The sequence below is a fragment of the Diospyros lotus genome, chromosome 1 (assembly GCF_014633365.1).
Source record: "Diospyros lotus cultivar Yz01 chromosome 1, ASM1463336v1, whole genome shotgun sequence".
NCBI classification, from domain to species: Eukaryota; Viridiplantae; Streptophyta; class Magnoliopsida; order Ericales; family Ebenaceae; genus Diospyros; species Diospyros lotus.
Window position 1 is genome coordinate 30,736,407 of NC_068338.1, and position 22,700 is coordinate 30,759,106.

Genomic DNA, 22,700 nt, shown 5'->3' on the forward strand with positions numbered 1-22,700 from the left:
AAGTGACTCTTAACCCTTAATGACTAAAATTGAGATCGATGAGCTTACCCTTAGCCTCTCTCGATGCCTTCGAGAAATCCTCTAAAAAATTCTTAAATCATTCGACAAGTGCTATTTAAAAGACTCATGGGTCAGTTATTCCGATATCCTTACCTACAAATTAAAAAAAAAAAAAAGCCTAAAATGTCCACAAAAGATTGTAAATTTTCCTCCACCTCTCAGTCTCCTCCCTCTTTATAAATAAGAAAACTCTCCTCCAAGCTAAAATATACTCATAACTCTATTAAGGCTATAAACTTCATTTATAGCATATAACTGACTTAAGCATCAAAGAATTTATAAATAACTTCGCTTATGCCCCTAACATATCCTTACAAGTCTCTTAAAGACTACATTTGAAATATTCTCACACAAAATTTATTATTGTATCTTAAAACAACACTCATTAATAAGCAATTTTACATATTTTTATACCACACTTTATAAACTTTTTATAAATATACTTCTCAAGATTATCTATAAATTTAAACTTAAACTTTACGTTTAAGGTCTACATATATACCCAGAGAAATATATTGGCTGATGAGCATCTTGACTTGTGGTTGTTGGGAGAGATGAAAGGAGACAGGGAAAGAAAATTTTAAAATGATCATAAAATAAACCCACTAAACCAATGCTTCCAAAGAGAAAGATGCAATGTTGACTAACTCCACCAATGATGCGGATTTGACAAATTATTATAATTAAATTTGTAGCAAGTGTGACTAAGAACATTCTCTAGTCTCCAAATTATTCCTCGCTGAAAAGAAGCTCTAAAATGTATTCGGCGTTGCCTCACCCACGCTCTTCCCACGGGAATAAAGTGATGACGGTCTCAAGTCCAAGAAGGGGAATATCAAATATGGTGTTTGTGGTCAAAAGTTCGTTTATACCGAAACTCCATTAACACACCCAATCTTGTCCCAGACTGAACTTGAAGCTTTTTCTCTTCAAATGCATCAAAATTCTAACATTTAATTCGAGTGAACTAAAGAGTCAAAAGCAGATGCAGGGACTAAACGATAAACATGCATGGAATACAAGAAGCAAAATTCAGGCTCAGGCCAAATCATGCCAATAAAAATGCATAGTTTATAGGCATGGTTTGATGGCACATGATAAATACCTATCTATATATCTGTACCATAGAAGAGAAAAATAAGGGGGACTCGTTCTATTCTTATTCACCAGAAGCAGCTTCTTTCAAGCAAGATCTCATGATCTTCCCGAGCTTAGAGCAAGCATCGAGACACAGCTCCACTGCCTGTACATGGACGATGTAGCTTTGTGAGCCAGTAAAATTTGTCAATCTTTCTTTTTTTTTTTATAAGAAGAGCTTATCTGGTAACTACCTTTTTTGTCACGCAAAATGATCTTGACGTTTACCAACTATAGCGACAACACACTAAAAACTTAGCTAGAACAGGTCAATTTTTAACAGCGTGCTATCTGGGCAAGGCAACTTCAGAAATAAACTAACTGCAAAATTATACAGCAAAGCTTCGGCCAAGGCCCATATGACCGTGTCAATGCACAGAAACAGTGCATTGACTAGTCTACTTATTACTTCCACTTTCTTCTCTTTCTTTCTTAATATATCCACATTTATTTGATCCGTAGCTGGTCTAAAAGCACACAGAAAGCTAGGTACAAGTAAAAAATATAAGATCATAGGTACTGCCTTACCTCATGTATCTTTGGGGTAGACCATTCTCCGGTGACAGTCAGCTGAGTGACCTCGTTCCGAGAAGGCATGCAAGTAATCATTAGGCTTCCATCTTGGTAACTTTCCTCTTCTAAAACGGGATCGATAACAAGATTCTTCCCAAGGCAAGACTAGAGAACAAATTCAAGAAGCAGATGCTGTTAGAATCTAACCGTTGGTACTGTACAGGAACCACAAATTCCTCACAATCATGTCACAAGCCATAAATTCTGGCACCTAATAAGAAGTCTACGATCCTATACTAGAGCCATAGGTCTTCAAAAGAAATGGCTCATCAAACTGCTGGTATAGTGATTTTGGTAAAATAAGTGATAGCTGTGAACACAACTACTAGAATCAAGAACGTGAAATAATTATTTGCTTGCCAAATTTAGACAAGGCATATATCATTATCATGACATGCCAAACAATAAAATGAAACATGCTACTAAATCGAAGGAATATCTTAGGTCATGTTCTCTTTTCTGTTTTTAAGCCATTTTCAATTTTTCAAAATAGTGAAAACGTGTTTACTTTCATATTTTCAAAAACGTATTTTCGAAAAAAAAAAAAAAAAAAATTGTAAAGAAACTCAAAGTGACAAAATGTCGTTTTAACTGTTTTTATCACAAACACGCTCAAAATTTTCAAAACGTGAAAAACATTATAAATAAAAAGAACACGTTTTCAACAATCTCAAAACAGACACTCAAAACACAAAACTAGAAATGAATTCAAAACTCAAAACTGAAAACTAAAACACAAAGAAAATAACCCCTTATCTTCCAGCATCAGCACAATGCGACCAAATCAAAATGCTGTAACAGTAATATGAATCAGATGGAAGAAATTCCAGCAAAGAGTAGTGCAACATGAGGACTTGGTGAAGACTGAGATACAGCTGAGCTGACCATCCTTGGGTCAGTTTGGTCCATGAAACTAAGCTAACTCAAACAGGAGAACATGAACAAGAACACCTTTTTTAATTCATCAGTACACCTAAGAAGCTCTAAGTCTAAGGTTAGGGACCATGGCATTGTGTTCCTTTGAAGTTGCACACATGGAGAAAGTACATCTTTTTGATCAGTGAATATCTCATTTAGTTCTATGAAATCTTTTGAATAGGATTTTTCATTACAAGCAAATTACCAGGAAATCCTGACAAACTACAACATATATGAATGATGAATGTGTTTATAACAGATCTGCAATTTCCTTTTGAAGGATTGTCTCTCTTTTCTTTTCTTCTTTCATCTTTGGAAAAATATAAAGTTGGAGAAGGGAGTTTAATGAACTAGTCCCAACAGGAAATATAAATTTCTAATATTGAGCTACCACTAAAGTTAAATTATAAAGCAATACATTTAATAAATAGGGAAGTAATGGCATGAGCAGAATAAGTTTTAAAAGTATCTCAACTACTAGTTTTTGACTCCAACCTCACAAGTGCTCTCCGTTCCAGAGAAATCAAGTTAGAAAATAGTGCAAAAATTGGGGAGTAGGGGCAGGGTTGAAAACATAAAATAAAAAATTGCAATATTTTTAGTTGTTTTCCCCTAAGAAAAAAAGAAGAAGCAATCAGATAATCTACATTCATTTATGAAAGCGAATGTGGACCAATATTATCATTATCCCAAAACCTGTACAACAACAAGAATAATAATCAACTAGCTGGGATTGCCTACATAAATTCTAGATCTCCAACCATCTCTATCCATAATCATATACTCATAATAGCAGACATGTCTATATCATGTCTAAGGTTTCTCAACAAGTTATCTTTGATCTTTTTCTCCCTCTTTTGCTACAAATTTCTTTCATTTCACACACACACCTCATTTCTATCAATCTTCTTCTCACATACTCAAACCATCTTAGTCATGACTCCCTCATCTTATCTTCAGTAGGAAACATTCCAACATTATTATGCCTGATCTCATATAAACAATTCTATTTCTATACAAGGGAAAAAATTATTAAAAAGAAATGTGATTGCATGTAAAGATTGTGCATATGCTAAAAAGCATTATTCACACGAATCTAACTGAAAATGTCACAATGAAACAACCTAGCCTATGGAAGCAAAGCTTACCACAGAAACAGCAGCAACCAAGTCATACATCATAATCCCAGCATCTGCTAGAGCAAGACTAGCACATGATATCACCACAGGAAGATCACCTGCAACCATAGTACTGTCAATACATATATATATAAACAATACTAATGCCTAAACTAGTTACGATCTTGCAAGATACAAACACACTCAAGATAGATTCCATCTGTATTTTTGAAAGCCAGTGGCAATTATCCAGCAGTGGTCATATCCACACAAGTTGTGAGAAGCAGCTAGGTTCATGAACACTAATTCTGGTTAAGCACAACGTTTCTCCTGTGTTCCAAGCATAAAAATAAACAAACTGACTGACAACGATCTAATATTCTAAAAGCTGATGCATGCAGACTTACTGCCACTAGATTCCAGCACCAATGCAAACACATCCACAGTTGTCTTAGGAAAAGACTCCAGTATTATAGCACCTTCCAAAGCTTTATGAAGCATTGATGAAAACTCCTTGTGGTCTGATCCCTAACAAATGGAGTTGACATATTGAATACCATATTGTAAAAAAGGAGATAAAAGTACAATAAAATAAATCAGGAAATTCTAGTTAAAATAAAAGCATATCATGAAAAATTCAAGGGGTCCATATACCTGTCCACGAACTGGAGTGGCAAAAGTTGTGTAACTGACATTACAATTTAGCCGACCTATATCGCTGTACATCATTGCCTTTTTACTTTCCCTTGGACCAAATCTGATGCAAACAAGATGAAACCATGGTAAGATGAGAACATAAGTTTCATTAGGATGATATAACACTTAAAAGAAGAGAATGAGTGATGGAGATCAAGAGTTCTAATTATGTTAGAACTTTATAATTCTAGTTATCAAGGGTCTAGCCCTTTGGGTACTTTAAGAGAATTAGGGATTTTAAGTTTAGTAAGAACAAGAAGTCATGTTTTTGTTCCCTTTCATTTAGATTCTTAGTTTGGTAGAAATTTGTGAGTTTATAAATACCTGTAATGGTAGGGGATATTCAGATTTCTATATTTATTATAGATGCGATATTTGGATATCCCACCAAATATTCTTCCTGTCTCCATCATAAATTTCTTTAAAGCTGAAGGGAAATTTTATCGGATGGCTATGAGACCAACTCTATTGTAAGACAAGAAGTACTGATAAGTAAACTACCAATATATGTAACATATGGGTGTAACTAAAATGAGGATGTTACAATAAATGTACGGCCATACAAAAATTAAAAAAAAAAAAACAGAATTAAAAATGTGGTTATCCATAATAAAGTCAAACTGGTTCATATTGAGGATAAAATGCAAGGATGCTCATGAGAAAAGTAGATAAAACGGAATAAGTTGAAAAAAATAAAATAAAGATAGACCAAGAAAAACTAAACGGGAAACTCTTAATCAGACTTGAATTATAATAGGCTTATAAAAAAGATATGGCTATAGATAGAAATAGTTGGGGAGATAGAATCCTTGTAACCAACTCCACCTAGAGGGAATAAAACTTAATGTGTTCTCATTGTTGCAATCTTCATCTATTTCTTTACTTTTTTTCTTCTCTTCTCTGTGTTATGTCTCCTCTCCTCTTCTCTTCTCCATTCTTCTCTCCTTGTCCAATTCTTATCTGTTTCCTCTTCTTCTACTTGTGCGTCATCCATTGGCCCACTCATTTGTATAATATAAGCAGTAGTGGAGATGTTATAGTCTCTATCATATAGTTCAAGCCTGCTATCTACACATAATATTCAAACATTTAGCAACATATCAAACTATTGTGATTCTCACAAACTCTCGTACAAGTGCAAAAACAATGACCAAAGAGGGAATATTAACTTAGGTGGTTCTTCCAGTTGGAACACTAAGAAGGTCATTCAATTTACCATCACAACTATCAGTTTAGTGATGATGTTGGGTGGGGAGACTTGTGAATGAAAAACCTTTTGCATATTTACATGATGTATTGCTAGACAACTTCATTCTGTTAGCTTGGGAGGCCAAGCTTTTAAAGTTGTACGGAGTAGCTAAGAAGCCAGGAAACTAAAATAGAATAAATCACCGCAGCCATCAGAAGAATTCAACTTAGGTTGACTTAAAATATAAATCAACCTTGAACATATTATCAACAGTGGTTATATATCAAAAAATATAAATAAATAAATAAATAACTCAAGAAACAATACAGAGCAGATACTCACACAGACACAATAACCTTGGTATTTCCAAACTCAGCATAAGCAGACCCAGATGCGGCATTCACTGCACCAGTCCTTAAAACTGAAAATCTCCAACACAACAATGTTCCTTCAAATTAATAGCAAGCAACTGCTATAGTAATTGAGTAAGAAAACATACAAAATACATAAAAGACAGACAATCAAAAGCACAAACACATTGGTAAGCTGCCAGTAGTTACCCAGTGTGAAAGATAGCAAAATGTAATGACAAAAATGCGAGGGTAGTGGTAACTCAGCATACTAGCTAAACTTTATTACAGCTTGGGCTTGCTTAGACTTATCAATTTTTCTATTAAACTGAGAATTCAAAAATATATATTTACAGATTATATCAAATAATAATTACACCAAAACAAAAGATATACAAGAATCTTTCACTAAGGAGAAATTCAGATTTGGTAGCCACAGGACATCAATTGATCAACAAAGGGATAAATGAGTACCCCCCTGGGGCATTTGCCTGTGTTGGGTGGATTTTTTTTTTTTTTTTTTTTGGGGGGGGGGGGGGGGGGGGGGGCGAGTTGTGCACAAATAGATTGGGTACATGTAAGGTATTAGGTCATGGTAATTGGTATTTGGTACCATAATGGAAGCAGTGGCAATGATACAGATCACACATAGAATGGATGTGCCTAACAACAATAGAAAATCCTTCATGGATTTTATTGTTCCCAACAAATCATATTGATACACATAATCTCTGATTAGAACTGAATATGTTAGGGCTTAAAATGGTTTTGTCTGGGTTCTATAATATATATAAACATGAACTAATATATATACTAACTCCTGGTCTATTCTTAAATCTTCATCAATGGACTTTTTAACATATTGTCTTACAATAAATAGTGATTTCAATGTAATAATTGACAATACAAATATTGATGTTTGATTTAAAAGAATAAGGATGTAAGTATAATGTCAAAAGTAACCGATCATCCGATCTTATTCCTTAGGGTAGAATTACAAGACTATATACAGTTGGTCAGTGAAGAAAACTAGTCTCTAAATTAAGCAATTGCCTAATCATACCCTACTGAAACTAGGAAACACATACAACTTAGAATACAGTTGCAAAGATGCGGTCAAGATAGGATCTCCAAAGAATGAAAATATGGAAACATAGATCAAGCATATAAATCTCGGTATTTCCTAACACTCTCCCTCAAGATTGTGAGTGAATGTCTTGCATTTCAATCTTGCTCAATAATCTTTGACACACAGGGCTAGGTAGTCCTTTTGTAAGAATATCTACAAGTTGATCACCAATAGGCACAAATGGGGTGCAAATCAAGCCACTATCTTGCTTTTCCTTTATGAAATGTCTATCCACTTCAACATGCCTTGTCTAGTCACGATATACCAAATTATGAGCAATACTAATAGTTGACTTATTATCACAGTAGAGTGTCATAAGTGTTGTACACTTGATCTTTAGGTCTTCCAAGAGTATCTTGATCCAAAGTAATTCATATATTCCTAGGGCCATTGATCTGAACTTCGCTTCAGCACTTGATTAGGCTACAACATTTTGTTTCTTACTTCTCCAAGTCACAAAATTACCTCCTAGACATGTACAATATCCTGATGACCCTCTATCAACAGCTGACCCTGCATAGTCAGCATCAGTATAGGCCCGAAGAGACAACTCTTCCCCTTTTCTAAACAATATGCCTTTATTTGGTGTCCTATTTAAATAATGTAGAATCATGTATACTGCTTTTAGGTGAGTTTCCTTAGGATTATGCATGAATTGGTTGGCCACACTCACTGCATAAGCAATATCTAGCCGTGTATATGCGAGGTAAATAAGCCTCCCCACTAGCCTCTAATAAGAACCTTTATCCACTGTACCATCTTCTGGGATATCTCCTAGCTAGTGATTAGGTTCAATGGGTGTACCAACAGCCTTACTTCCCAACCTACCAGTTTCTATCAACAAATCCAATATGTATTTCTATTGGGATATAAAAATTCCTTGCTTAGAATGAGCAACCTCAATACCTAAAAAATATTTCAACAACTCCTGAATCTCAAATTCCTAGACCAAGCAGCCTCTCAAAGCTTCCATTCCTTCCATATCATTGCTAGTTACTAGAATATAATCCACATATATAAGCATTGTAACCACTCCCCCTATGGCCGAGTGATATACGAACAGGGTGTGGTCCCCTTGACTCTTTTTGTATCCCATAGCAAGCATGACTTTAGTGAACCGCCCAAACCATGTTCTTGGTGACTGCTTTAGTCCGTATAAAGCCTTTTTCAACCTACATACCACATCTTCCCTTGTCTTTGATCCAAACCCAGGTGGCCCTTCCATATAGATCTCCTCCTCTAAGTCACCATGTAGGAATGCATTCTTGACATCAAACAATTGCAATTTCTAGCCTAGGTTAGCAACCAAGGACAATAGTATTCTTACAATGTTCATTTTTGTCACTAGAACAAATGTCTCAAGATAATCTATCCCATATGTTTGTGTATATCCCTTAGCAACTAACCTTGCTTTTTACATTTCTAATGACCCATCTGATCTATATTTCACAGTGAACACCCATTTTCATCCTACTGCGTTCTTCCCCTTGGTAATTTTACCAACTCCCAAGTTTGATTTTTCTCCAGTGCTACCATCTCTACCTCCATGGCACTCTTAGTTCTCATTGCCTATTACTTCGGAAAAGGTCTTAGGTATGGGAATTGTGTTGAGGCTAGTGAGAAAAGCTCTATGTGTGGGAGATAGGTTTGTATAGGACATGAACAAGTATAGAGGGTGTTGGGTACAAGTCCTTGTTTCCTTCCTGATGGCAATAGGAAGATCAAGGTCATTGGGACCAAGTTTATCAAGGTCACTTGGATCAAGATCAGTTGCAAGTTTAGTGACAAGTTTAAGTACGAGAATAGGAACAACAGGACCAGTGCCTAGTTCAAATGATGTAGCCTGCATAGGTTAAGGGGCTAGTGCTTTTCTTCTTGAATGCACTTGTAGTGGACAAAAAGAAGTTGGTGGTTGCTTCCCCTGTATCATGCCCTGTGAGTCATTTGAGTGTCAGAATCTAATTCTGACAGGTGATAATTCTCCTCAATCTGAGAAGAATTAGGGAAAAATTGAAGAAGAACAAAGAAAGAACAGAAGGGAGAGGGAAAAGAGAGAGAGAGAGTTGGTGAGAGAGAGAATGTGTGTATTGATAATTCTCTTGATGATTAGGGAGAGTGGCATCAGAGCTATATATATTGCACCAGCTCACCCCTAGGCGCCAAAGGCCACCTGCCCCATTACAAATATTTGAATTCAACTTGTCTAACTGCCTAACCAACATTCCTACTTATTCTAACAATCAACTAACAAATAGCTAATTACAATTGAGCCCCTCATTTACAATTGTTCTTGTGACAACTACCCTCCCCAACTTACTCAAGCAATTTCTAAAAGTGGCTGGCCTACTATGAATCTGTCAACTACCACTAAGATACAATTCCAGCCTTCAAACTTTCGTAATCCCTCCATAGTAGCCGCACCTGGGCTACTCCAACCACTTCCCATCTCCACTTGAGCTTCACACTTCAACACAAACTCCATAACATACTTCTTCAGTTTAGGCCAAAAAAAACATCTGTCTTACCCTTTGATAAGTGCCCTACACTTCGGAATGGCCTCCAAGTGGAGAACCATGCAATGTCTCCAAAATTTTTCCCTTTAACTCCTCCTGATCTCCCCCTACCAACCTTCCCTAATACCTCAGTACTCCATTCTTCAAAGTGAACCCGAGTCTTGAGGTAGGGCTTAACGTAAGCTGCTCCATTATTCCCTTAGCCCATTCATAGCTGGCACTAACCTCTTGATACCAGTCAGGTACAACGACTGTGATGGAGGTCACTATTGCTTCCTCGATGCATCTAGATAATGCATCCGTTACCTTGTTCTCCTTTCCCTTCTGGGATTGAATTATGTAGTCCAACCCCATTAATCTTGCCATCCATTTTTTTCTAGAGATGCGTGTGTAGCATCTATTGCAAGAGAAATTTGAGACTCTCATAATCTGTTTTGATGATGAATTGTCCACCCTCCAAGTAGAGACACCATTTGTTAACTACAATTAATACCGCCATCAACTCCTAGTCATAGACACTGAGTCCTTAATGTCTAGGACTCAAAGTTTGGCTAATAAAAATCAAGGGTCTCCCTTTTGGGGATAGCACTAAATTGGTGAGGGGCTTGCTGATCACTCCATAATCCCTCACAAACCTCCTGTAATAGCTTGTTAGGACCAAGAAACCCCTAAGGGCCTTTACTGATGTAGGTCTCGGCCATGATAACATTGCAGCTACCTTTTTGGGATCAGTGCTAACTCCTACACTAGATATGACATATCCCAAATATTCCACTCTTGGTTAGGCAAAAGAACACTTAAGACTTCTTAATAAACAAATGATTGAATCTCAGGACCTCAAGGGCAGTTTCCAGATGGTTTAGGGGTTGTGAGAATGAAGGGCTGACAGCTGTAGATAAGAATGTCATTAAAAAAGACTAACACAAATTTATGGAGGTAGGGTTCAAAGATGTGATTCATTAAGGCTTGAAATGTGATAGGGGCATTAATTAGGCCGAAGGGCATTACCAAAAATTCGTAATGCCCTTGATGAGTAGAGAAGGCTGTTTTGGGGACATCATCAGGGTTCATCCAAATCTAATGATACCTTGATCTCAAGTCCAATTGGGTGAATACCTTGGCATGTTTTAGCTCATCAAGGAGGTCTTCGATTATAGGAATAGGAAATTTATGTTTTACGGTCTGGGAATTGAGCTGGCGGTAATCGATGCAAAAGCGCCACCTCCCATCTTTTTTCTTGACTAATAGTATGGGTGAGGAGTAAGGGCTTTGATTTGGTCGAACAATTGACCTTGCCAACATATCTTTGATCAAGTTCTTGATCTCTGCTTTCTGTTTAGGGGGGGATCTATAGGCTCAGACATTAATAGGTTCAATGTTTGGTTTTAGAATAATAGAATGATCAAAATGTTTGTAAGGTGGCAGTGATTGGGGCTCTTCAGAAAGGTCCTTAAATTCAAGCAATAGTTTATTAAGGGAGTCTATTTTGTGTACCTACCATGGTTGTGGTTGGGTGGTATTCCCTACTTCCACCTGTTCTGCATCACCTTCCCCATGTTCCCCTACCTCAATTGAGAACAATTGGGCTACTTAGTCCATTTAGACTTAAGAACTTTCTGTAACTTCCTCCCTGCAATCATCTTACAAATTCTCGTTTTAGGACTCGCTGTAAGGGTCATTCTTTTGCCATCCTTCTCAAAGGTAACTTCCATTGTATTGAAGTCGAAGTTGATAGGGCTCACACTCTTCATTCAGTCTACTCCTAGGACTATATCACAACCCCCTAACTTTAGCAATCTCAGGTTAGCTTCAAATGACTCCCCATGCATCTCCCAACATAACCCCTCACACACAGATCAGCACATCACCTTGTTGTCGTTTGCTAGCTTTATCGACAGGGGGTGAGTCCCTATTAGTTCACACTTTAACCTCTTGGTCGTTCATTCATCGAGGAAGCTATGAGTGCTTCCACTATCTATTAAGACCATTAGCCGATGATCCTTGGATTTTCCTTCCACTCGTATGATTTTGCTATTAGCAAGTCATCAGAGGGCATGGAGGTATCTCCACATTTTCTTCCCCTTCTTCACTTCCGTGGGGAAGCTCTCCTTCATCTTGTTCCTCTATCTCTTCATCTCCTTCTATTAGTAGCAGCTGCCTTTGACACTAATGTCCAGGAGTGTACCGGTCCCTACAATAGAAGCAGAGTCTTGTTCTCCTCTATTCCGAAAACCTTCCACTATTTAAGGGCACGGGGACTAAGGCAGAGGATTGTCCCCCGCTTGTGCTCCCTTGGATCATCTTACCTCATTCTCTCCCTACCCCTCTACTTCCCACCTGACCCATTCTCGCATTCAAGGCCCTTATCTACCCCCTTTGTTTCCTCATCAACGCCTCTATCATCAACTCCTGTAGCCTTGCACACTCTACGACTTGTTTAACCGTTTTAGGTTGCTGCATTTTGGCAGTGAGCCTCAATTCCTCGCCTAACCCACTCACAAAACTGGATACAAAGTATCCCTCGGTCAGGTGGGGATATAGAATGAGCATGAGGGATTTGAGTTCCTCAAATTTCAATTGGTAAGCAAGCGTTGTTCCCTCTTGTCGGAGCCTATTGAACTCTTCAACCACGTCCAGCATATTCTTGTCCCCAAACCTCTCGCAAAGATCCTCCATAATTTTGCCCACCGACAGCCCTTTGTCATGTCCCTGAGAGGATTAGAAGGGTAATATTGTGATAGGGATATAATAAAGGAGTAATATTGTAATAGGCTTATATTAGTTTGTTAGGAGATATTTGGTTGTTTGTTAGGAGCACATGGGTGCTGTTAGAAATTAGTTAAGGAGCTACCTATGCCTATAAAAAGGCCCATTGTAAGAAGAGATGATTATGCATGAATTGATGAAATGAAATTCTGATTCTCTCTACAATTCTCTCCCTTCTCCCTCTTGTTTCTCTCTATTGCTCTCCCTCAATTCTCTCTAATTTCTCCTCCCATTTCTGTCCAAATATCCCTCTAAACTTTATGTTCTTAATCCTAAGCCTTTCGGATAACTCCGAATGCCAATTTCAGCTTGTTATGAACCCTAGGTTCGTGACAAATGGTATCAAAGCCTTCATTCTTCGGCTGTGGTTCATAGGTAGAATTTGACAGCGGTCTAGCCAAGCAATTTTCGATCGGTTATAGGCTATTGCTTCCCGACGTGGTTAATTGCCAACGTCGATCTCTCAGTTGGAATTGTAGAGGAAAGGTACAAGGTTCAACTGGTGAAGGCGGAGCAGCACATTGATTCGTTGCTATTCTCCGAGTTGTATATAGTCCATCAAGGAAGGTGAAGCAGAGCTAGTAGATCGCGACTAAAGTAAGCGGTGTATAGAAGCGGTTTCAGTGTCGAAGTTCGAGTGACTTTGGAAGCTGTGAGTAAGGTGATCTCAATTGGAATGGAGAGCGAGCCAAGTGACTACCAGCGATCTAGACAGCGAGTGCGATTTAGTAAGGCGATTTTTGTAACTTTCAGTGTGAACTTGGAAGCGAAGTGAGAGGTTGACTCTTGGCTGCAAATCTCAGTAATTCTTGCTCGTAACTGACGTGCGAAGCGGGTCAAGCGATTTTTGGCTTGAATACGACAAAGTGTACCGACTGCATCAGAGTCGATCAGCATAGAAGACGAATTCTGCTGGGCAATTCTGAATTGGTCGGTGATTGGGTGAGAAGGAGTCGGCCGGAGAAGATTGTTGAATCTGTAGCAATCGCGAGCAGAACCGATTCTGGCTAGCGACAGCAAAGACGCTGGTGTTGGTCGGTGATTGGGCGGTAGCTACATGGCTGGGGTTTCAATTCGAGCTGAATGTAGGAAAATCCGTCTCAGTGATTAGGTCCAGTTGAGAAGACTTGAAGGCAACTTGGTTGGGCGGTGTTCCAGCAACAATGGACATCTGGAAGGTGATTAGGCGCTAGGAGGTGTTAATCTCCAAGCAAGCAAGCACCCTCAGCTCGAACTTGGAAGGCGCCGCAGATGAGTGACCCTCGGCCAATTCTGTTACCATCCTTAGCCTTCAATTCCAGCAGCTTGTGTAAATTACAGTTGTCCTAGTAGTTGGATCCAAGTAGTTGTGTGTGATTGAGGCAAGCAAACCCAGGCAATCTTGGTTGTTTCTCCTTAGCAACGAATCTCGGCCACTATCCAGCTTCCGATTCCTTTTATTGCCGCTAAATTCTGGGGATCCAGGAAGAAGACCCAGATCTGAGGCACTGAATTCAGATCTAGGAGGGCTATGTTGGTTGCTGTGTAGATCGGGAGGCGGCTCTCGGGTGGGTTCCGATGCTCCTTGACGGTTAATTTTTGATTGTTCATAGGCTGTAACTTCTCGACAGCTCTCGGTTCGAATTTGTGGAAAGGAAAAACAGATCTGGTAAATTTTGTGGTTGACCAGTCAGCACAACAATCGGGTTCAAGTAGCCAATTGCTAAGTTAGAAGCGGTACAATGGACCATTGCAGTGAGCAACTCTAAAATTCAGTTTTGAAATCTGGTTAACTTGTTTGAATTTGTAAGACGAAGAGGAGCGGGTGCTTTTAGGCTATTGAATTACATTGAGGTGATTCTAATGTAGGGTCGATTAGCTCAGGGAAGTGTGGGATTCAGTATGTATAGAACTCCTACTCCTTGGTCTTCGCAGTGTCTTGTTCATGAGAAATCGGCCATGGGAAGCAGTGCATGCACAAGACAATTGGAACCTCAATTGCAGCAGATGAATGCTTCATTTTCAGCTGGAATGGAGCTTCAATGGCAGTCAAAGAAGGCTGCATTTTCAGTTGACAGCAACAAGAATAAGCAGTAGTGTAGCTGGAAGAATCAAACATGGGGAAAGAAGTTTGAGAATGAGTCTAGCCGAAGAGACAAAGGAACAAGCAGTGGGATTCATGAAGAGTACAAGGAATTTGGCCGTATGTTCCGCGAGAAGCTACAGGAGTTTGTAATGATACTAATTAAGAATTATCATTACAACTTTCCCATTGAATACTTCGATAATTATCGCGGGAGTTTTAACAAGGAGAAATTCCTTAAAGTGGAGTAGCCGAAGGAGGACAGCCTTATTGAAAGTAAATCCTTGGTGTACTCCAACTACCAGCAAGTAAAAGTATTTCCATTGGAGGAGGCCCCTACTAAAGATATGAAAGAGTCTAGACATACTACTCCATTGGTCTTGGCTATGGAGAAGGCTGAGGAGTACATGGAAGAAAAGATTGGGGAGGAGAAAGTGGAGGATGACACTCAATCAATTGGCAATCTCTCAAGCACTGCCACTAGTGCTGAGACTCCTGATGCCATTGATCTCCTAAAACAGCAAAATAAGGAGTCTAAAGAGAAGGAACAAATGATTGCACCGAGCACCTTGCTTGGAACATCCCACATGTATGTCATTGGCACGGGCACACAAGACGAAGCAAAGTTAACATTGCAGCCCAAAGAGTTGGAGGATGGGGTTGTAGGATTAACGACGCATCTGGAGCAATGGAAGACGCAGAAGGATAAAGCGAAACAAGATGAAAGGAAGAAAGGGAAGGAGTTCTTTGTTGAAGGGACCGAGACCCTTGATGTTTTGCTCATTCATGTTTCCATTGGTGTGGCAGCAAGCTATAATGCTATTGTTGCTGAGGAGAAAGAAAAGAGAAGGCAAAAGAAAAGGGAAAAACAATATAAGAAGAAGGAAAGCGAAGAAGAAACCACTGGGTGAAGATGGGCATTGGATAAAGAAGCAACGGCTAGGTGGTAATAAATTTCTTGGGGACAAGAAACATTTCAAGGGGGGGAATTTGTCATGTCCTTGGGAGGATTAGAAGGGTGATATTGTGATAGGGATATAATAAAGGGGTAATATTGTAACGGGCTTATATTAGTTTGTTAGGAGATATTTGGTTGTTTGTTAGGAGCACATGGATGCTGTTAGAAATTAGTTAAGGAGCTACCTATGCCTATAAAAAGGCCCATTGAAAGAGGAGATGATTATGCATGAATTGATGAAATGAAATTATGATTCTCTCTACAATTCTCTCCCTTCTCCCTCTTGTTTCTCTCTATTGCTCTCCCTCAATTCTCTCTAATTTCTCCTCTCATTTATGTCCAAATATCCCTCTAAACTTTCTGTTCTTAATCCTAAACCTTTCGGATGACTCCGAATGCCAATTTCAATCTATTATGAACCCTAGGTTCATGACACCCTCCTTAATCCCGATCCACCCCTAAAACCATGCATCCCCTGCATCATTCAAGTAAGCAACTACAAGAGTCACACGATGTTGCTTTGGAACCCCATAGAAGCTGAACATCCTTTCACACCTACGCACCCACCACCTCGGATTCATTCCATCAGACATTGGTATTTCCAATTTAGGAGTTGGAAATCCATGCGGATGGGGAGCAACCTGATTGCCCTGCCGCCTCTCCATGTGATTCTCCTCTACCATCGCTAGATCGGCCCCAAATTCAAAGGCGCCTTCGGCACAAGAAGTGGGAATATAATCGAGTAAGATCGAATCCGACCTCTCTTGGGGAGGGAAATCCAACAAGAGTCTCACCTGGTTCTGACTCGTGACCATGCGGAGGAACATCTTCATCTGATCATGCAATTGGTTGTGTTGCTCCCAGTTTTCATCCCTCCAGCAACCCATGGCACCTTCAATCCTTCTTTCCACCACTGCCTCCATGGACGACTCCAAACCACCCATTCATATCTGCATGTTGGACATTGCAACGGTGACTTGCTACAGTTGAGCTTCCATTTGTTTCATATGCGTACCATTGATCATGGTGAATCTCAGTGAGATCACGGCCCAAGAACTTGCTCTGATACCAGAATAACAGAATCTAATTCTGACAGGTGATAATTCTCCTCAATCCGAGAAGAATTAGGGAAAAATTGAGGAAGAACAAAGAAAGAACTGAAGGGAAAGGGAAAAGAGAGAGAGAGAGAGAATTGGCGGGAGATAGAATATCTGTATTGATAATTCTCTAGATGATTCAGGAGAGTGGCATCAAAGCTATATATACTACTCCAGCTCACCCCTAGGCGCCAAATGCCACTTGCCCCATTATAAACATTTGAATTCAACTTGTCTAACTGCCTAACCAACATTCCCGCTTATTCTAACAATCAACTAACAGACAACTAATTACAATTGAGCCCCCCATTTACAATTGTTCCCGTGACATTGAGGTAGAGACCAAAGGAGGTGAAGAAGAAGGAAAGTCAACAAGAAATAGATTTATGTCCTTGTCTTTTAAGAAGGAAGTCTCCCCTTGAAGATAAGGACGATCAAAATAGGAAGTACCTTCCACAAAGGTAACATCAATTGAGACAAGAACCTTCTTGGTAGGTGGATGATAACACTTATAACCCTTTTGAGTAGAAGAATACCCAACAAAGACACATTTGAGTGTCTGAGGATCAAGTTTTCCTCTATGTGGAAAGTGTAGATGAAAAAAAGATAGGCAACCAAAAACTTTGGGATTAAGTCCATTAGAGGCATTGAACTCATAAAGATTTTTGTGAGGAGTTGAATTGGACTATGAGAATCAAGACTCTCTGTGAGTAGTCGATTAATGAGGTGTGTGGCTATTAAGACCGTTTCTCCCCAATATTATTTGCAACATTGTTTTGAAAGAGATGAGCTCTTGTAATAGCTAGAAAATGACCATTCTTTCTCTCAGTCACCCTATTTTAGTAAGGGGTATGGACACAAGAAAATTCATGAATTATGCCCTTTTCATGGAAAAAGAAGGACAAAGACTGATTGAAATAGTCTTTGGCATTATCAGAATGAAAACTTTTTATTTCAACACCAAATTGAGTTTTGATCATATTGTAGAAGATTGAAAAAATAGTGCACACCTCAGATTTAGCTTTCAAAAGGAATAACCAAACCACACGAGTGCAATCATCAACAAAGTAGACAAACCATCGAGCTGCTAGGAATTGTTGAGAGGCACCATATATCACTGTGGACCAATGTAAATGGAAGAGTGCTTCTTTTATTAGTAAGAGGGAATGAAACCCTCTTATGCTTTGCAAGTTCACACACATCACAATGGAAATCCTCAACATCTAATCCTTTGAATAATGAAGGAAACATCAATTTAAGAACACCAAAAGAGGGATGACCAAGACGAAAGTAACGAAGCCATAGCTTATCTTGGACTTGAGGACTCAACTAGGAATGATACAGGGGGAAACTCCCCCTTTGTTAACCTGTCCACTAAGATCTTCAAGGTAGTAAAGTTCATCTCTCTCCCTAGCACGTCCAATCATCATCCCCGTGCCTTGTTCCTAAAATTCACAGAAGGATGCATAAACAATGACATTAAAGTTGGAAAATGTGGTAAGTTTTTGGATGGACACAATGTTAGTGAGAAGCTTAGGAACACGGAGGACATTTTCAAGGGTGAGGTGACTGTTTATAAAGACATTTCCTTGGCAGCCACAGTTGTTAATGACCCATCTGCCATGGTTATTTTTCTTGTGCTAGGACATGGTCTATAGGATATAAATCGATGGGAGGAACAAGTCATATAATTTGTGGCTCTAGAGCCAAGGATCCAGACATTTGGGAGAGTGAGTCAGAGGTAAAACTCTAACCTGAAAAGTTAGCTTAACAGGTGGAGGGATCCCCCTCCTTATATATAGCCCATGACTCTTTTGTTGAGGCGATGTGGGATTCTCACACCCCCCCCCCCCATGCCAAAGCTTCTCCAATAACTGATACATGCCCAGGTGATCGGGCAGGATACTGGTCCATGACCACGACCGAGGGTAGTCCCTCAGCCAAGAGTTGGCTCAGATACCATGTGAGAAGTTAGAGGTAGAACTCCATCCTAAAAAGCTAGCTTAACAGGTGGAGGGATCCTCTTCCCTATATACATAACCTAGGTCTCCCTTGCTGAGGCGATGTGGGATTCTCACAAGTTATATCCGAAGAATGTACGACATGAGAAAAGGAAAATATACCTATGAAGGCTAGAATGCAAGTACATGTCCCAAGTTTCTTTTCCAATGACTCCAGCAAACTTCTTAGTTTCTCAATCTCTTCCCAATTGAACTCCATTGAATCGGCCTGTTCTTGAACTTTTCCTACAGCAGGTTAATGGCTACTAGCCACATAAACTTGCCCTTGTCCTCTTAGTTGTCCACTCTTAAAAGGCTTACCATGGAGCTTCCAACACTTCTCTATGATATAACGAGGTTTTTTTACAATAGTTACACCATAAAGAGTTCTTGTTAACTATTTTTGGTGAATCATATGCCTTCCTTTCCAACCCAGGACTCTTCGCAATTACAAGTGTTGAACTATTTGTAGAAGTCTCAAGCATCACTCTCCTCCATCCTTCCTCCACATACAATTGAGATTGTCTCATTGAGAGAGGACATATCGTCCTTTCCAAGGATCTGAACTCTAACTGCATCAAACTCTAAATTTAAACCAATAAGAAAATCATAATGTGAGAAGTTAGAGGTAGAACTCCAACCTGAAAAGCTAGCTTAACAGGTGGAGGGATCATCTTCCTTATATATAGCCCAGGTCTCCCTTGTTGAGGCGATGTGGGATTCTCACACTCCCCCCCACGCCGAAACTTTTCCAGTAATTGATACATGCCCAGATGATCGGGCAGGGTACTGGTCCATTACCACGACTGAGGGTAGTCCCCCAGCCAAGGGTTGGCTCTAATACCATGTGAGAAGTCAGAGATAGAACTCCAACCTGAAAAACTAGTTTAACAAATGAAGGGATCATGCTCCTTATATATAGCACAAGTCTCCCTTGCTGAGGCGATGTGGGATTCTCATACTCCCCCCCACGTCGAAGCTTCTCCAGTAATTGATACACGCCCAGGTGATCGAGCAGGGTACTGGTCCATGACCACAACCGAGGGTAGTCCCTCAACCAAGGGTTGGCTCTAATATCATGTGAGAAGTCAGAGGTAGAACTCTAACCTGAAAAGCTAGCTTAACAAGTGGAGGGATTCTCCTCCTTATATATAGCACAGGTCTCCCTTGCTGAGGCAATGTGGGATTCTCACACATAGATTCTTTATTTTTCAACAAAGCATTTTTGTATAGCTGCATCATCACTACATTACATCAGAATGCAGTGATAATGGTCCAACTCTTGCCACAAGGTCTGCGAGATTGGCGTATTTGGTGATTGACAAAGATCCTTGCTTGGTGGCTGCCACCTTTGTCCTAATCTCATAAATCTAAGCAGCATTATGAACTTTAGAGTATGTAAGTTTAACTGCATCCCAAATCTCCTTGGCAATGCTTAGGAACATAATCGATTCACTAATCTTCGGCAACATGGAATTCCAAAGCCAAGACATGACCAACGAATTTTCCTCGTCCTAGGTTGCATATGCAGGATCATCCTCCTTAAGCCCAATTCCAAGCAGGTGACTCAACTTCCCTTTGCCTTTACGAAACGTCTGGATTAGCTAGGACCACTTTAAGTAGTTCCTTCCATTCAGTCAATATGCTACCTGAATGTTTTGCAACTCCTCGCCTGAAGTTGTGCCATTGCTTCCAGCAAAAGGTACCTCCGTTATACTGCTGATTTAGTTGTGTCTGTCATGGTCGTAGGGTTTAGGGAGCTACTAAAGTGGATCAAATGTCAATATTGGCTACAACCAAAAGAAGGACGAAAACCAATGCCCGACTCCAGAAATATGGACCGAGGGCTCTAATACCATGTCAAAAGTAACCGATCATGCAATCTTATTCCTTAGGGTAGAATTACAAGACTATACAATTGGTCAGTTAAGAAAACTAATCTCTAAATTAGGCAATTGCCTAATCATTCCCTACTGAAATTAGGGAACACATGCAATCTAGAATATAGTTGGAAAGATACGGTCAAGATAGGATCTCCAAAGAATGAAAATATGAAAACATAGATCAAGCATATGAATCTCGGTATTTCCTAACATATAATAAATGAGTAAAATCAAACATTTCATCAACAAAGTCAGCCCAAAACCAAATAAAATTTAAAATTAGCTTTCATGAATCTGCTCTAATCAATTGGAAACAACAAAAAGAATTCAATAAATAACAAATTTCCTTCTTAGGAGGATTGTGGCTGAAGATTAAGAGATCATGGAAAAAAACTTTTAAGATCTGTACTTGAAAGTTGTGGATATTATTTGTATACTATCAGGATCCAGCAGGCTTGTTTCATCAAAATAAAAAGCTGAAAGAAAGAAAAAGCATGGCAATATAAGTTGCGGTAAGTTGGCACTAATAAACGACTGTTGTACTTGTTGTGATGTCATGGAGGTCCTGTAAGGCCTTCAACCACAAAAGTGTGAATGTCATCATTAGTTATCAAAAAGAAATGGTAAATTCTATGAGAAATAAACATTAAACCCTAAAATAGTTATTGTACAAAAAAGCCAATAGAAAAGGCACTGATTGGGAAGTAGTGAAGTTGAAAGTTGGAGATGATATGATAAAAAAAGAGTAATTTTAATTCCCTTAATGATGGAGAAAATATGTGATAATTTTCAAAAGACTCACTAGTTCTGGTAAAGGGTATATAATAATAACAAGCAAGGAATTAAAACTCTGGTTGTATTATATAACACCTAAGAGTTTAGGGTCCAAGGGCTATCTCATTTGATTTGGGAGATACCTCAATTAAAGGCAAGGTTACTGCTTCAAGTTTTTGTATAAAGGGATGTTGAATCACTTGTGATTGGTCTAAATTTTTGGCAGCAACCAAGTTCTTCACCTTGAGAACACATTCTCATAATTGCTGGTGTAATTACGAAGAAATTGCGAATTCTACCCATTTCCCATTCGCTCTCCTGATTCCACAAACATTAGCAACTAATGATGCATTGTACTTTGATCCAGAGCACGCTCCATCCAAGTAATAGGTAAGCATTACATGAACAAAACGCTAAATTAAAATACGCCAAGTTAGATGCAACCAACCAATTACATCATAGGTATGGGAATAGGTACCTGCAAAACTACCTCAAATTGGCCAGGTTTTGAAACAAAAATTTTCAAACTTAGGACAATCATTATCATGCATGCAATCACTTCCCACCTAGTTCTACAGATACTACTACGTACACGGAGGAAAGGCGTTGAAGCCCAAATATATAAATAATCATCCAATCCACACACAAATATGAATCTCTAATCCAAATAAGGAAACCCAACACAAGCTAATGACATTTCAACAACAGCATCAATCAATCGGCATAATCAGAACCGCAAGTGTATGTGCGTGTGTGTAAGAGGGAGAAAGAGATTAGCAATTAAGCAGAGGATCGAACATATTCGAGTCTGAAAATGTTGCGTGCATTGAAATCATCACAAATATTGAGTAGATGTATATGCATACAGGCAGGGCGGCACTGGTGGAAGCCGCGGCCGTCGGAGCGAATCCAATCGACTTCACTGAAAATAGCCGCTCTCCTCTTCTTCTTCTCCGCCTCCGTCGTCGACGGCGACGGCGAGTACGTCCCCGGAGTTGCTCCAGATTTTACGGCCATCACTCTCTATCTTCACTCTGTATATGTAGAAAGAACTTCTTCCTGAACGCTTGAGCAGAGTGCGAACACACTTCTCTCTTTTGCCTGGCTTCCTCTCCCTCGGTCTCTCTTCCGCACTTCATGTGCCAGCTGAGCTGCCAGGTTTAAATTTGGGAAAAATGAACGGCTCAGTTTAGCAGCCTCGCGCTATTGTGCGCCGGATGTGCTTTGATCCTTTGGGCCGACAGAGGCCCAACCGAGTTTGGGAAAGGGTCCGGTTTGCCCATTCTGGGTCACCTCAGAAATCGCATGACATGTATTTTTTGTTTTTTTTAATTTTAATTTTTATTAAAAAATAAAAAAATAAATGTTTAAATCTTCCAATTTTATGCTATGAATTAGAAAACATCTTTTTTATGTTTAATTGTTAAGATCTTTCATACTTACTTTGGGAGAAAATAATTACCTAATAATTTCAAAT

General features: G+C 39.3%; 1 protein-coding gene across 1 annotated transcript; it reads right to left on the minus strand.

The window, feature by feature from the left end:
• Nucleotides 1-1,046: 1,046 nt before the first annotated feature.
• Nucleotides 1,047-22,372, minus strand: LOC127788073 (exosome complex component RRP41-like). Its single transcript, XM_052316194.1, has 7 exons — nt 22,090-22,372; nt 6,034-6,112; nt 4,461-4,563; nt 4,214-4,334; nt 3,837-3,925; nt 1,726-1,875; nt 1,047-1,303 (listed from the first exon to the last, which is right to left on the minus strand). The coding sequence occupies exons 1-7, from the start codon at nt 22,238-22,240 to the stop codon at nt 1,220-1,222; spliced, it is 777 nt and encodes a 258-aa protein (XP_052172154.1). The 5' UTR covers nt 22,241-22,372; the 3' UTR covers nt 1,047-1,219.
• Between the last annotated feature and the right edge of the window lie 328 nt (nt 22,373-22,700).